This window comes from Columba livia, chromosome 12 (genome assembly GCF_036013475.1).
Source record: "Columba livia isolate bColLiv1 breed racing homer chromosome 12, bColLiv1.pat.W.v2, whole genome shotgun sequence".
NCBI classification, from domain to species: domain Eukaryota; kingdom Metazoa; phylum Chordata; class Aves; order Columbiformes; family Columbidae; genus Columba; species Columba livia.
The window spans coordinates 19897542-19912622 of NC_088613.1; the positions used below are offsets into that span (position 1 = coordinate 19897542).

General features: G+C 48.1%; 1 protein-coding gene across 48 annotated transcripts in view; it reads left to right on the forward strand.

Moving 5' to 3' along the window:
* Positions 1-15081, forward strand: part of ZNF185 (zinc finger protein 185 with LIM domain) — a 50671-nt gene that overhangs the window by 19381 nt on the left and 16209 nt on the right. For 22 of the 48 annotated variants that reach the window (XM_065028051.1, XM_065028065.1, XM_021292663.2 and 19 more), the window contains 13 exons: positions 952-1026; positions 1799-1873; positions 2485-2565; positions 4049-4132; positions 5131-5169; positions 5937-6020; positions 7575-7649; positions 8292-8372; positions 8821-8889; positions 10769-10852; positions 13238-13282; positions 13660-13746; positions 14590-14673. In XM_065028051.1, the coding sequence (XP_064884123.1) occupies positions 952-1026; positions 1799-1873; positions 2485-2565; positions 4049-4132; positions 5131-5169; positions 5937-6020; positions 7575-7649; positions 8292-8372; positions 8821-8889; positions 10769-10852; positions 13238-13282; positions 13660-13746; positions 14590-14673 (963 nt within the window). The remainder of the gene's footprint in view (positions 1-951; positions 1027-1798; positions 1874-2484; positions 2566-4048; positions 4133-5130; positions 5170-5936; positions 6021-7574; positions 7650-8291; positions 8373-8820; positions 8890-10768; positions 10853-13237; positions 13283-13659; positions 13747-14589; positions 14674-15081) is intronic. The other 26 variants (XM_065028082.1, XM_065028060.1, XM_021292902.2 and 23 more) reach the window with 7 other exon arrangements.

The following is a 15081-nucleotide window of genomic DNA, read 5'->3' on the forward strand; positions in this document are numbered from 1 at the left end:
GGAATGTCTGCACAGAAGGAGACTCCACAACCTCCCTGGGCAGCCTGGGCCAGGCTCTGCCACCCTCACCCCAAACAAGTTTCTTGTCCTGTTATAGTGAAACCTCTTGTGTTCCAGTTTGAACCCATTGTTGTCACCGAGAAGAGCCTGGCTCCATCTTCCTGACACTCCCCCTTTCCATATTGATCCCCAGGAATGAGTCACCCCTCAGTCTCCTCTTGTCCAGCTCCAGAGCCCCAGCTCCCTCAGCCTTTCCTCACACGGGAGATGCTCCACTCCCTTCAGCATCTTGGTGGCTGCGCTGGACTCTCTCCAGCAGTTCCCTGTCCTGCTGGAACTGAGGGGCCACAACTGGACACAATATTCCAGGTGTGGTCTCCCCAGGGCAGAGCAGAGGGGCAGGAGAACCTCTCTGACCTTCTAACTCACCCCAGGTACCATTGGCCTTCCTGGCCACAAGGACCCAGTGCTGGCTCATGGTCATCCTGCTGTCCCCAGGACCCCCAGGTTCCTTTCCCCTACACTGCTCTCCAACAGGTCATTCCCCAATTTATACTGGAACCTGGGGTTGTTCCTGCCCAGATTCAAGACTCTACACTTGCCCTCGTTATATTGCATTAAATTTTTCCCTGTCCAGCTCTCCAGCCTGTCCAGGTCTCTGATGGCAGCACAGCTTCCAGTGTCAGCCACTCCTCCCAGCTTGGTGTCATCAGCAAACTTGCTGACAGTCACTCTATTCCCTTGAGCAAATCATTGATGAAATAATACTGGCCCCAGTACTGACCCCTGAGGCACTCCACTAGATACAGGCCTCCAACTAGCAGTCCTGAGCCAGCACCTTCTTCCTCACAGGACACACAGACACTGTTAGACCAAAGAGTAGCTACAGGTCTCTTAATTTTAATTCCAAACTCTGTCCTGCAAAAAAATTAACGTCTCTTTTCTCCCCAGAGGGGTGTTCACAAGAACCATTGATAAGACCTCTTCTGTGCCAGATTCTTCATCTTCTAATGCAGCACAAAAAAGGTATTTCTTCATGAAAACAAGATTTTAAACATTGTATGTATATGTAGTCATCCTTTTACTTTGGCCATTGCTTCTGCTGAGCACCACTAAATCCCTACTGAATGCTGTAAGACACGGCTCTTCATCTAACAGCTCCGCTCAGCAGATGTGCAAAAAAGGCATCAAACTCCATATTTTCTTCACCATGGGATGGCAGTTGGCTGTGAAAGCACTGAAGGATTTGGGGTTAATTTGGCAAATGATTTTGAGCAGGGGACAAATCACAAGGGGACAAACCACAATGCTATAATGGTTCATTTTTATGTTTTTTGAAACCTGCCTTGTGAGAAGCACTTACTAAATAAGACCTAAGCGTGGCTCTGATCTAAGCAGATGCCTTGTTGCGCCTCAAGTGAAACCTGTTGAGACCCCATTTATCCCCCTGTTTTGATTGATCTAGGGAGAAATATGATGCCACAGGGTGTCTTCTTCCTCCTCGCTATCTGATTCTGGGATGGGGTAGCACTGTCCCATGGAGGGCTGTGCCCATATCAACTCTGACAACTCACAGTGGCCCTGGGGAAGCCAAGCAGACCTCAAATCCCAGTCCAAGGCCGTGAAAATAGGGGAAATGCTGCCCTTCAATTAAATATAACAGCATTCCCTGAATTCAGAGAGTGGATCTTTGGGATCACCCTGCTTTCCTCCATCATGCAGAGCACGAGCTCACCTGGGGAAGAGGGTGGCAAAGGGTGAGGGCCACGATAACAGCTGTGATTTGTGCTGTCTGCAGCTCTGCCGCAAAGGGCCACAGCCTGAGCCGTCCCCTCTCTGGCTACAGGATGACCACCGAGGATTACAAGAAACTGTGAGTGTGCCAAGGGAGCAGCACTTTCTGTCCGTGCGCAGGCTCAGCAGCGCCTGAGCCCCAGGGATGGATGCCTGGCCAGGCAGGGCTTACTTGGCTGAGCCCTGTGGAGCTTTCCCTGGAAACTGAGGCACTTCCCAGTGCTACCTCCAGGCTGGTGTGAGCCATAAAGTATTCCCACAAGTGGTAACAGCCTCTGTATGGAATGAATTTTATCCCTTGGTAGCAATGAAGGCAGGATGTGGAGGATGCAGCCTGGGGATGTGGTCTGCAGCATCTCTGGCCTTTCTGAAGCCACGACAAAGGAGGGTCCTTGTGGCAGAACAGCACTGCTGACATTTCCTACGCTGCTTTTCATGTCAAAGTCCACGGCTTTATTCTGAAAAGCTGAGCATTTATCATGAAATAGCCTCTGGGCTTAACCGCTCTATTAAGAAAACAAAATCCTATGGGGACATGTGTACCCCACTGTGCATGAAAAACACAAGGGTTTTCCAAAGAAAACACTTCTTCAGGGGTCTGAACCTGTTTCCCTTGCGTTTACCTTCAGTTTTTATGATTCTGCCTCTGCGACAGTCTACCCTGGCTCTCCCCTTCCCTTTCTGTTTCAGAGCTCCATATAATGTCAAGCAAAAATCAGTGGACTTGGATGAGGAGGATGTGCCTTTTTCTCCAGATGAACACAAAAAGAGGTATGCCCTCCAGGTAACCACCTTTTTCTTGCAGGGACAGTAACAAGTGGACGTACTTTAGTTTAACTGTTCCTTACTGGGAGGGTCAGTTCAATGGTGATTACAGCTGAGCCATTAGGGCTGATTGCAATAAAATAATAATAAGCAGATATTTCTACACAGAGAGCATCTATGCCCACAGGCGACTATGCTCCCAACAAAATATAATTGAAAGCCTGACATGATTCAACCTGACAGCATACCCCAATTAATTTGGCAGCTGGAAATGGGTTGTGGAATCCATCCGCTGCGTAGTGTCTATGTGAAAGGAAAGAGACGCACTGACGTGCTGGCAGTGAAGGGAGGAGCCACCTCCCAGAGCCTACGAGTGCATCTCTGAGTCTGGACCACTTGGGGACTACATCTGTGTCCAGATCCAGATGGGTCTCTTATTCTCATACCAGGAGCAGAATGTATTTTGTCCATGTGGTACATCTGCATCTGATGCAGCCACCGTTCTTGTTGCTTTCAGTCGAGTTTCTGGAGATACTTTTCACAGAATCCCAGAATGTCAGGAGTTGGAAGGGACCTGGAAAGCTCATCCAGTGCAATCCCCCCATGGAGCAGGAACACCCAGATGAGGTTACACAGGAAGGTGTCCAGGCGGGTTGGAATGTCTGCACAGAAGGAGACTCCACAACCCCCCTGGGCAGCCTGGGCCAGGCTCTGCCACCCTCACCCCAAACAAGTTTCTTCTCAAATTTAAGCAGAACCTCCTGTGTTCCAGTTTGCACCCATTGCCCCTTGTCCTGTCACTGGTTGTCACCCAGAAGAGCCTGGCTCCATCCTCCTGACACTCCCCCTTTCCATATTGATCCCCAGGAATGAGTCCCCCCTCAGTCTCCTCTTGTCCAGCTCCAGAGCCCCAGCTCCCTCAGCCTTTCCTCACACGGGAGATGCTCCACTCCCTTCAGCATCTTGGTGGCTGCGCTGGACTCTCTCCAGCAGTTCCTTGTCCTTGAATTGAAGGGCAAGATACAAGACTTTTACAAATGAAAACTTGGTAATTTGCCCCCTGGGGACGACCAATAAAAGTTCTTTCAGAGATCTGCCCTTCTCCCGTGGTGCATCTGGTGGTACTGATGTCTGTATAGACACAAGCAGTCCATGTACGGTGTCAGCCACAAAGCCTGTGTCCCATTTTTTTTGTCCCATGTTATGAAATGTTGCAAAAGTCCAGGTCTTAACTCTCCTGGAAGAGGAGGGATTTTTCTTTTTGCCTCGTGCTTTACATCCATGTGAAAGTGCCATGTCCCAGCATGAATGATACTAAACAAAAAGATCAGACATCATTTCTCCTCTGGCTTTCTGCTACCCAGAGCCTGGGAGCTCTGTCAGGGTTAGCACAAGCCTCCCCTGGTTTGTTCACCTGTCGCCTCTTCAAGGCTACAGCCGGCAGCAAACAACAGCACGAGCAGAATGTGACCCTTTCCCTCCCTTCCAGGACAGAGGCGGCCAACAGTGTCCTGAGGCGCACTGCCAGCAGGGAACGTGCTTACGTCCTCTCAGCGGCCAAGAAAAGCAACGGGTGAGTCTTCAGCGTGCAAGTGTGAGGCAGGAGACGGGGAAAAGGCTGTTGAAGGTGGTCCCACGGGGCTGGTGGCCTGACCCAAGGCTCTCTGAAGGTGATGGGTTCCTGTCCAGTGAGTGGAGAAGGCTTAGCTGCTATCTCTCCAGAAGTGCCCAGGATATCTGCAGGTTTCTGCCGATTTGGGGAAATCCTCGAGGAGTCTCGGGAAGTCTTTGTTACTGGGAGGGATGAAATTTCGGGAAGAGAAAAAACATGATAATCCCTAATTCCCTGGGGCCCAAAATCCAGACTGCAGTTTTCAGACTCAGTTCTTAATACTGCTCTCTCCAGTTTTGTTGCATGTAAGGGGAAAATCAGAAAAAAACAACATAAACTTAATCCAATATGGATCATTCTTTTGCAACAGAGTTTGCCTTTATGTTGTGGTTGAAGTATAGCTAGATTTACAAGATCCTGATCTTTTGCAGTTCCCTTTCACTATAAATCTCTTTCCTCTTGACATAACTCAGGGTGACACAATGAGGCACCGGGAGGTTGCTGGTGCGGGAGGATGCAGGGAGAGGATGCGGCAGCAGCACTCGGCTGCGCCCAGAATGAGAGAAGCTCTCGGACAGGATTTGTGAGGGTGTTCAGGGTGTTTGCACTGGCTGGTAGTTCTTCCAGAGCTCTGAGCGTGATGTGGGCTGGAGGGAGGCAGGTCTGCAGGCAGGAAGAAAAACAGCCATCGGGAAGGTATAAAATGAAAAACACCCTTTGGGGAAGCTTCTTCACATGTTATAACTAGTTGCTCTTCCTATTTTGTTTTCCTCTGCTCTGTAATTTGCAGAGGTTTAACATGGCTGGGCACTGTCAGCTCTGCCCAAACGGTGTTACGTGACCCTTAATGCGTTGCACCATATGGGTCAAGTATGGGTCAGAGGCTTGGGAGCTGCCCCAGCCCGAGGTGTGTCTTTACCTCCAACCTTCCAACTGTTGCCTTTATGCTTCCTTTACAGCAGCCCAACACAAGAATTTCCACCCTTGTTCGCCAAGAGGTAGGTCACTGACCCTCTGGAAGCAGCGCTGCGGTTGTGCATTGTGTACTGCACCCAGGCTGCTGTTAAATGCTAGGACAGGAGATCCCCAGGTGTTTCAAAGCAGAGCAGGAACACTTCTCTTAAAGGGGTGCTCTGGGTTGAATCACGCTGGCTTTTGAGAGCCCGCAGTGTTGTAAACACCAAGAACTTCCTGCCCAAGGCAGTAGTGGAGTCACCATCCTTAAAGGAGTTTAAAACAGGCATAGATGAGGCTCTTAGGGACATAGTTTAGTGTTAGATTTAGGTTATGGTTGGACTTGATAATCTTAAGGGTCTCTTCCAACCAAAATGATTCTATGAGTCTATGAATATGGTACTGATGATGCTTTGGATTATGGGCAACCTGAAACAAGGAGAGACTCGTTCACTGTCTTTCTTCTTCCAGGGAAGGCTGGTTCCGGCCAATAGGGTGAATACTCTTCAGGCATTTAACTTCTAAAGCAGTCAGTATGATGGGGAAATGATGCCTAGGGTGCTCTCTGGAATGCAGGCATTCAGCTGAGGTTGTTTGTAAACGCCCCTGGTTTGGGCTGAAGGTCTCACTTTGTTCAGCCAGTTGAGGTGCTCACCAGCAGCAGAGCACAGGGAGTGTGAGGAGAGGGAAAAATCTGCCTCAAGGGGAAACAGAGAGAAAACATAGCGTAAGGGAAAACAAGAGTACACTGCCTGAATTAGTGGGGAATAGGAAACAGTGTGATATTTGTTTCTGCTTTTCCCTTTGAAAGAATTGAGATAGAAGAAGAGGAAGGACAGCAGAGGAGGAGTCAAACTGTGTCTGGGTCGTACAGGTTTACACCAGATGACAACAGGTATTTACCTCATCCTTGAGTAGTGTGTTGACTGTCTGATTTCAGGGAACACTGATTTGCCGTCTTTACAGATAACAGCATTTATCTGCCAGTTAGCAGCTGTCTGAACACAAATAGAAATGAAGGTTTTTCAAAAGAGACTTCTCAGAAAATCCCAATTGCCCCTTTCTTGCAAGAAGGGAAAGATCCAAAACAAAAAATGAGGTCAGCTAACTTAGTGAGACAAATGGGCAGGCACGGGGACAGGGCCAGAGTGTCATAAAGTACCCAATGGACAGTCCTGGAGGGTGACAAACTGCATTTAACTATGCGCCAACTCTAATGCGAGTGGTGTGGTGTAAACCTGCCAGTGATTGCACTCCACGGCCCAACCGGTCCTGTTTCCACAAGGTGCTCCTGTGCCACAGGAAGGAGCCTGGTGGCACTTCTGGAAAGGCAGCTCGCAGGAGGTGTCAGCGCGGGTTTTGATGAGCTCACCTGCCTACCAGGCAGCCAACAAATTGTCATGATTTTCTTTTACTAGCTGTGTGAACTGACCCCATCACCTAGACACGAAATACTCAATATCTCATTATTTCCAGTCCCCTGAGCCAGCTCTCTGCTTTTGTTAGACTTTAGATTTAATTATTCTACCGTGATAGCAAGAGATAGGTGTGACCAGAGAGGTTTGAGAGGTTCATTATCTTTAAATTGATCTTTGGGAAATGTCAGTCTCGTTTCGAGCCCCCAGCCCCTTTCACAGGCTACGGAGCCCCGACAGACGGGCTGGAGCGTTCTGGCTGTGGTATGTGACACCTTGGGACAGGCCATCTCTGGTGGGAAGGGGCGGCACTGACACTCTCTGCACTAGTCAGGATCAGCTGGCGCGTGGTGTGGGACTGAGTGGGACCAAAAACATTTGGCTGAAATGGAAATGTTTGCCCTAGGAGGAAGAATCCTTCTCGTGTTTTCAGGCTGATTAATTTGGGATTCAACTTGCTGTTCCTTCTCAAAGGGGTTGCTTGAGGGCAGGCAGCAGTGTTATTAGCTTCTCTGCCACTCTGGTCCTTAGCGAGCCCAGAAGAGAGTCCAACACATGAGGCCTTTCAGCCTCAAATGTTTTCTCTTCAGGATGAAGGAGCTGCCTCATGAATTTTGGTAGCATTGTGGTGCGTGTTTGAGGTGGGGCTGGGAAGCATTTACCCTCCTTTCCTCACATAGTGCACATAGTGAAATCAGTTTTCTGAATGTGCTGAGCTTTAATCTATAGATCCGGGGAAGCTGATTTTTAGTGCAAACTTAAACGTTGGGGATAGAAATAGCTCCAGCTGTGTTAAAAATGAAAAGGCAGTTTCTAAAGACCAAGTATTTCAGCAGAAAGGCAGATACTCATCAGTGCAACAGCGCACAGGGACATCTGTGTGCGTGAGTCCCTGCACAGCGGGGTTTGGCCAGGGAGCAGATACAAGAGCTGTGAGCCAAAAAGTAGGATGGTTCCCCCCCAGGAGCAGGCACCTAAAAAATCTTCTGTGTTTAATGCTTTGTTACTTTCTTTTTTCTTTGTTTTCTCCCCAGTACTAATGGGCTGAGAAAAACCAGTGTTGGGTCTTCCTGGAATGAGCCAAAGGCAACAGCAGTGTCTCCCTCCAGGTAAGTGGCACAGCACAGCCAGGATTTCATGGATGTCTTTTGCAGCTGTACCAGCCCACATGTAGCTGTAGGTCAGAGACTTCTCTGGGCACTTCTCTGGGAGGTGAAATGGAGCAAATTTGTCAGCCTTGACCATGGGAGACTTTTCTTAGATGCAGGCAGCTGTTTTAGAAGGGTTTTACGTCTGAAATCCGTGTTATGTCCTGCAAGGATCTGACAACATCCTGATAGAAGTGCTCAAAACCTGGAAGACAAAAACCCAAACATGCTGAACTCTTTCTCACCCAATAGGTGTAGTGGAATAATTTTCAGTTGCTTTCAACTTTGATTGATTGAATTCATGAGTATAGTATAAAAAATGTTGGAATGGTTTTCCACAGCACTGCAAAGAGTGCTTTGGTTACTGACCTTGTTCTGTTATTCTTTGTGTGTCATTGGCAGAAGGTAATAGCAGTGTTTTTAATTTAAAAATTGCTTCTCAAAGATGACTTTGTAAGTGAATGTATTGAAAATTGTGATGTTTGTTTTCCATTTTATTTATTCACAGAAAGGAACACTTCAGCACAGGCAAATTTTGGCCAGCTGCAGTGGGGAGCTGGTTTGTTCACGAGTGACAGCTTTTTTCTTTGTCTTCTCTTGCAGCCCTGAAACAGGCAGTAAGAGCCAAACAACCACGTCCTTGAGTGAAACTTCAGAGAGAATCTCCACTTCTACTGAAATCAGGTAGGTCTGTCAGCCCTGCGTCATCCTAAAGCTCCACTAAGGACAGCGAGGGGCAGGATGCACTGGTGAGTTTGGCTCTGCTGGGTGGTATCTTCCCAGATATATGATAATTCTGGACATGGTGCGGTCATGGAACAATAGATACTATAGCACAGAGAATCTAAAAAAAGCAACACTATACAAAAGCATTAGCAATCTGGGAGGAAATTATCCAGATGGAAGCTGCGGGCCTCCCACAGATTGAACATTACCCAGTTCTTTGTGATAAGAATATGAGCCAAAAAAATGCAGACCTTTCTGTCTCCTAAACTCATCAGGCTTTCATTTTAATCCAATCCCTACACTGTACATAGAACACTTCCAACAAATAGCTTGCCCCACAGTTCTTATGCCTCACATTGTGTCCCCCCATCTCCCTACTTAATTGTTCTTGCTGTTTTGCTTGCAGAAATGTTGAAAACAGACAGGCCCCTAATGGGAAATCCTCATCTGAAACTGTGTCACAGCGTGGGGATGGGTAAGAAATTGAGAAAGGTTGATCTGTGCTGCTGAACCTAAGGCGTAACTGTGCTCAGCGGTAGCGTATACCTGCTAGTGGTCTCAGACAGATGGGATCTCTCCAGTCGTGGTCCTGGGCTGCTCTCCAAGAGCATTATCTGCTGGCTGAGCTGCAACTTGTCACTTTTCTGGACTCTTCCTTCACCTCCCTCAAGGATTCTCCTCTCTGGCTCAGTCCGTAAAGAGTCTACTTCATGCATCCTGGGGTGGGTTAGAAGGGGGTGGTCAGTAGGTCAGAGAGGTTCCTCTGCCCCTCTGCTCTGCCCTGGGGAGACCACACCTGGAATATTGTGTCCAGCTGTGGCCCCTCAGTTCCAGCAGGACAGGGAACTGCTGGAGAGAGTCCAGCGCAGCCACCAAGATGCTGAAGGGAGTGGAGCATCTCCCGTGTGAGGAAAGGCTGAGGGAGCTGGGGCTGTGGAGCTGGACAAGAGGAGACTGAGGGGGGACTCATTCATGGGGATCAATATGGAAAGGGGGAGTGTCAGGAGGATGGAGCCAGGCTCTTCTGGTGACAACCAGTGACAGGACAAGGGGCAATGGGTACAAACTGGAACACAGGAGGTTCCACTTAAATCTGACAAGAAACTTGTTCCCGGTGAGGGTGGCAGAGCCTGGCCCAGGCTGCCCAGGGAGGTTGTGGAGTCTCCTTCTGTGCAGACATTCCAACCCGCCTGGACACCTTCCTGTGTAACCTCATCTGGGTGTTCCTGCTCCATGGGGGGATTGCACTGGATGAGCTTTCCAGGGCCCTTCCAACCTCTGACAGTCTGGGTTTCTGTGATTTACATTTTTTACCTCTCCAATTGCCCTCCCACTGCCATTCCCTGTGGAACCCCTTCCACCTACAAGGGATGTGTTGAATCTCAGGCACTGGTGGCTCCTGTGAACATTGGTTCTGTCCTCTGCACCCTGTAGAAAGTCTGAAGGGCTGGCTGAGCAATGGGAAGGTGTAGAAAGCTCTGTTGCATGGAGGAGAACCCAAGAAAGAAGGAACCAATTTGGAACCTAAAGGCATGGGTAGAGGTGCTGGGCACATTAAGGGACAGAGATCTGACACAGGTCAGACAGGGAACTTGCAGTTGAGGGAAACTTCTGGCCCTCTTGAGAGAGAGAGATCACTCCCTCCTTGTACCCTTATCTCCAGTATTCTTTATCCTCTGGACTGCACACAGGAGCATTTCAGATTTTTCAAATATACCCCATATTAGCTGGGCTCTTTTGGTTCTCAGTGTTACCACTCTGAATTTGGGGCTGTGTCTAGACTGAAGTAGGCAGAGTTGTACATATGGCCTCACCTTTTGCTCTGTTGTGCTTAAGCAGCTGTAGAAGGCTCAGGTTCACCAAAGGGGTTTCTGTAGCACATATAGTTAATTGCAACTCAACCTCCACCTCCATCAGTGAAGATACAGCTAGAAATGTTCCCAAACCAATATCTCATGCTGAAGCAAAGTCTAGGGTGCTTGAGAAAAGGTAAAGGCTGAACCTCTGTCATGGTCATTCAACTGAGGCCCATAAATATATCATTGCAGGGCTGGCCTGGTTACAATGCACTCATTGTGCTTGGGGTCACTTGGGTCACATAGCTGCTCCAAACTGTGAGTTGATCTCCCAGAGAAATTAGAGGATGCCTCATTACTTAAACCACCTAGAACTGGAGAGAGATTAATTGGCAGGGAAGGCGGGAGATGGACGCACCGTTAACAGCTCCATAGGAGGGAGAGCTGGGTGTGCGGTCCAGCTGGTGCTTCTCCTAACTAAATGTTTGTAGGCTGGTCTAGGATGATACAATATAAACGCCATCAGGTCATATCTCACTAGCATTTTCCTTTTTCTAGTGACAAACCTCTGAAGGAAAAGTCTGAGTCCTTCCCGTGGGATGAACCGGGGCCCAGAGAAACTGCGGTTTCCACGAACAGAAGGTAGAGTTAGTGTGAAATTCCTTTATTGATCTGAGCAGTGTGCAAATCATAAACTGCTGCCGTCTGGAAAACTCTGGCTGGATATTTACTGCTGGCAAAACGTTGTTCAATCTGTGCTTTGCAGAACTGCAGCTCTTTCTCTAAAATTTCATTTAAGGAAGGGGACAAAAAGAAAAGGCTACCCTCTTCAATACAACTGGTTGATATTTGGTTCCAGTTTTGTTTGTTTTTTTTTTTAATTTCTATTACATAAAAAACCCCACAACAAAACGAGAAAAACAAACCAACCTACAACCAAAACCAACAGTAAAAAAACCCCCAACCAACCAACCAAAGCAACTTTTATGGTTCACTTCTGCATTTTCCAGGGTTATTCCCAAATGTCAACCAATTCTGCAATGTAATTCTTAATTATTTAGGTTTTTTTTACAGTAGAGAGAGGTTCACACTCAATGTCTCTCTAGGCCTCCAACCTCCACCTACCTATTTACTTTTGCAACAAGAGACCCCCCTAAAAAAGAAAATCAACCAAAAACCAAAACACGAAAGGAAATTGCGCATCTTGCGTGGCAAACTAAATTTTCAGTGACAAAGAACAGTTGTGTCCTAACTCTAAGATATTGTGGAAAGCAGAGGAAGATCCCCAGATCACAGTGGATCTCCTTCCCTTGGGCTCCACGCTGTGCTGCTCTCGCTGCTGTCAGGCACATCTCCCTCTCCAAAAAAAGCCTGGTTTCATTTCAACCTCTGTGAGTCTGAAGGGACTTCTCAGCGATCTGCTGAAGGTGACTAAACCAGCTCCTGCCTGTTCCACGGCAATATGTGGCAGTCCCTACAGTCCATTTCACAGCTTTTCACAGGATTTCACAGGTTTACAGAGTGTCAGGGGTTGGAAGGGACCTGGAAAGCTCATCCAGTGCAATCCCCCCATGGAGCAGGAACACCCAGATGAGGTTACACAGGAAGGTGTCCAGGCGGGTTGGAATGTCTGCACAGAAGGAGACTCCACAACCTCCCTGGGCAGCCTGGGCCAGGCTCTGCCACCCTCACCAGGAAGAAGTTTCTTCTCAAATTTAAGTGGAACCTCCTGTGTTCCAGTTTGCACCCATTGCCCCTTGTCCTGTCACTGGTTGTCACCCAGAAGGGCCTGGCTCCATCCTCCTGACACTCCCCCTTTCCATATTGATCCCCATGGATGAGTCCCCCCTCAGTCTCCTCTTGTCCAGCTCCAGAGCCCCAGCTCCCTCAGCCTTTCCTCACACGGGAGATGCTCCACTCCCTTCAGCATCTTGGTGGCTGCGCTGGACTCTCTCCAGCAGTTCCCTGTCCTGCTGGAACTGAGGGGCCACAACTGGACACGATATTCCAGGTGTGGTCTTCCCAGGGCAGAGCAGAGGGGCAGGAGAACCTCTCTGACCTACTGACCACCCCCTTCTAACCCACCCCAGGTACCATTGGCTTCCTGGCCACAAGGGCCCAGTGCTGGCTCATGGTCATCCTGCTGTCCCCAGGACCCCCAGGTCCCTTTCCCCTGCACTGCTCTCCAACAGGTCATTCCCCAACTTATACTGGAACCTGGGGTTGTTCCTGCCCAGATTCAAGACTCTACACTTGCCCTTGTTCTATTTCATTAAATTTTTCCCCGCCCAGCTCTCCAGCCTGTCCAGGTCTCTGATGGCAGCACAGCTTCCAGTGTCACCACTCCTCCCAGCTTGGTGTCATCAGCAAACTTGCTGATAGTGCACTCTATTCCCTCATCCAAATAGTTTTCTAGGGTGTCTGCACCCTCACTGGAAAAAATTTTGAGTTTCACAAATCAAGAAAGGTTGCAAACTGCAAAGAGTGGTGGCTGTGCTCCTGTCCAGCCTGAGAAAGCAGAAGTGAGGGAGGAAAGGCAGAAGGTCAGTGAGATCTATTTACCTGCGTGCTGTTCGCTACCCGCAGCCTGGAAAGAACAGAAACATATGGTTATGGATCAAACACCTGAAGTTCCCCATTTTGTCAGCTCCCAGGGGACATCAGGGCTGCTTCTTCCCTTCTGTGCGTGCAGATGGAGGTGCTGGTGTTGCAGCTGTGGGCTGTAGGACATCCCGCTGGGTTTGGAAGAGTCCTGGCTTGAATTTCCAGATGACTCCGTACCGTCGGCACCTGTCATATGTCGATGCTGTTCAGAGTTACTAAATGCTCCTTTGTATGATACTTCAGGCACGCAATGTGAAATTGCCTCAAAATTTCTCGCCATTTTTCCTGTAGAAAAATACTGATGAACAGCTCTGAGAAATTTTAGGGATTTCCTCCTCTTTTTTATTAAATGTGTTAGAAAATAATTGTAGAACATTACACAAACCAAAGATGCTTTCTAAAGTTGCTGTCTCTCCTTTTCAGCTATCCTGAACACACAGAAGCCAACAATGGATTTCACCCACCAAAGTAAGTGTAAACCTATTAACAGTGAAAGATTTACTTTTCCTTCTTGATTTTAGTGAGTCTTTTCCTGACCTAACAAATGTGTTCTGGGAGTGCACTTGCAGAGAGGGGGTAGACCTGATCCACCAGCTCCAAATGGACCGAGATCTTACAGTTCCTTCCCTTGTGCTGGTGTGAGCTGGTTGAACTTATGTCTCTGCCCTTCAGGTCTAATGCAGAAAATTTACTGAGCTAAGCAGGAAGGAGGAAAAAATGTCATGTTTAGGGCAGGAAAATCTCATGTTTGATATTTTTGCTTCTTGCTGTGTTCTCTAACTTGCTAAGCTACCTTCCGAGACCCACAAAATGTTCTCTCTTACCAAGTCCAACTCTGGTTGCAGGGACAGACCTGCAGATGCTACAGATGAGCTGCACCGTCAGTACGAGACCTCTCACTGCCTGGATGATGCAAAGTCTGAACATGCAAGGTCAGGGCTTGGTGCTGGTGCTCACGGTGCTGCTCACAGAGGGCACATGTGAGGTGGAGAATAAGTAACTTGTCCAGAGTAGAGCTGGAAGCAGAATCCAAACTGGGCAACAAAGCAAAGGGAGCCAGAAAACCCTAGGGTGCTAAACAGTGCGAGTAGCGTTCTGTATATTCACTGTTACACATTGACATCTTTCTACGGGAGCAGCCTGGGAGCAGATTCAGCAGCTTTATCGTTGCTTTTAGCATTGATATCAAAAGCACTTCCATTCCACATGCTTTTTAAAGCGTGCTTGCTTCCCTAACCATGTTGGAAGCGCAGAATCAGGCAAAAGTTGCTGCTGTAGACACTAGTCTCCCTGAAGCTACTTTCTTCGCTTACTTTAGTCTATTATTTTGGGACCTGACTCCATGTATTGTCTTACACGAGGTGAGCAAATGAAGTCTTCAGACCTTCTAGCTGAGGTGAGGAGGATCACCAGGCTCCCAGTAGGATGGTGTAAATTCCAAGACCTAGAGCTGCTGCTAGTAATGTAGGAAGGTCTTCCCCAAAGTTATTCATATTGTACTTTTTGCATGATCCTGTGACAGGCCAGAAAAGTCTTGTATCCAGCTAAGACATGTGAATTGAGGCCAAGTAACTGTGTTAGTTCCACTAACAGCCTCTGTTCTTCTTGATTAGAGACAGTGCAAATGTTTTTTCTGAAGGAAAATCAGTTATCTGAGAAAATTACCTTCTGTTTCCTGGTCTCATATAAAGTGCAGTGTTGTTATTTCATACAGGTCTCCCATTGAAGCCTTTTGGCAAGCTACCAAGCTGTAGGTTCCTTCCTTCTTTTCACAGGTCTAGCCTTCAATCTGAAGCCCCTTTTCCTCCTACTGAGAGAGCCCCTGTGCACCTAGAGGACACAGAATATTCCTTTAAGAGGTAAGAGTGGGATAAATTTAGTGGGCATATGAGTAATACTGAGGATTAAGGAAAATCTGAATGGGCAGGCACAGAAAGAGGCTTCGTTTCACAGCTTTTGTTCCAAGGACAAAGGCAACTGTGCTGAGATTTAAAGTGCAGCTTGCAAAATAAACCAAGGGGTTTGCATTGCATCCCTCCTCGCTCTTCTTTGACATGAGCCAAGCACCCCAGCTTTTTCTTTGTCTCCTCTTGGTGCTTGTGTGCTTGGTGGGGTTCAGTCACTGCCTTCTCATCCACTGACAATCCAGTGAAATGCTACAGCAATACCGGAGTGGCAGATGAACTACAATGAAATACAACTGTCATCTAAATATGGTCCCTAGAGAAAAAACCTGGTGTGGGACAATAAGTGGTACAGATTGACAC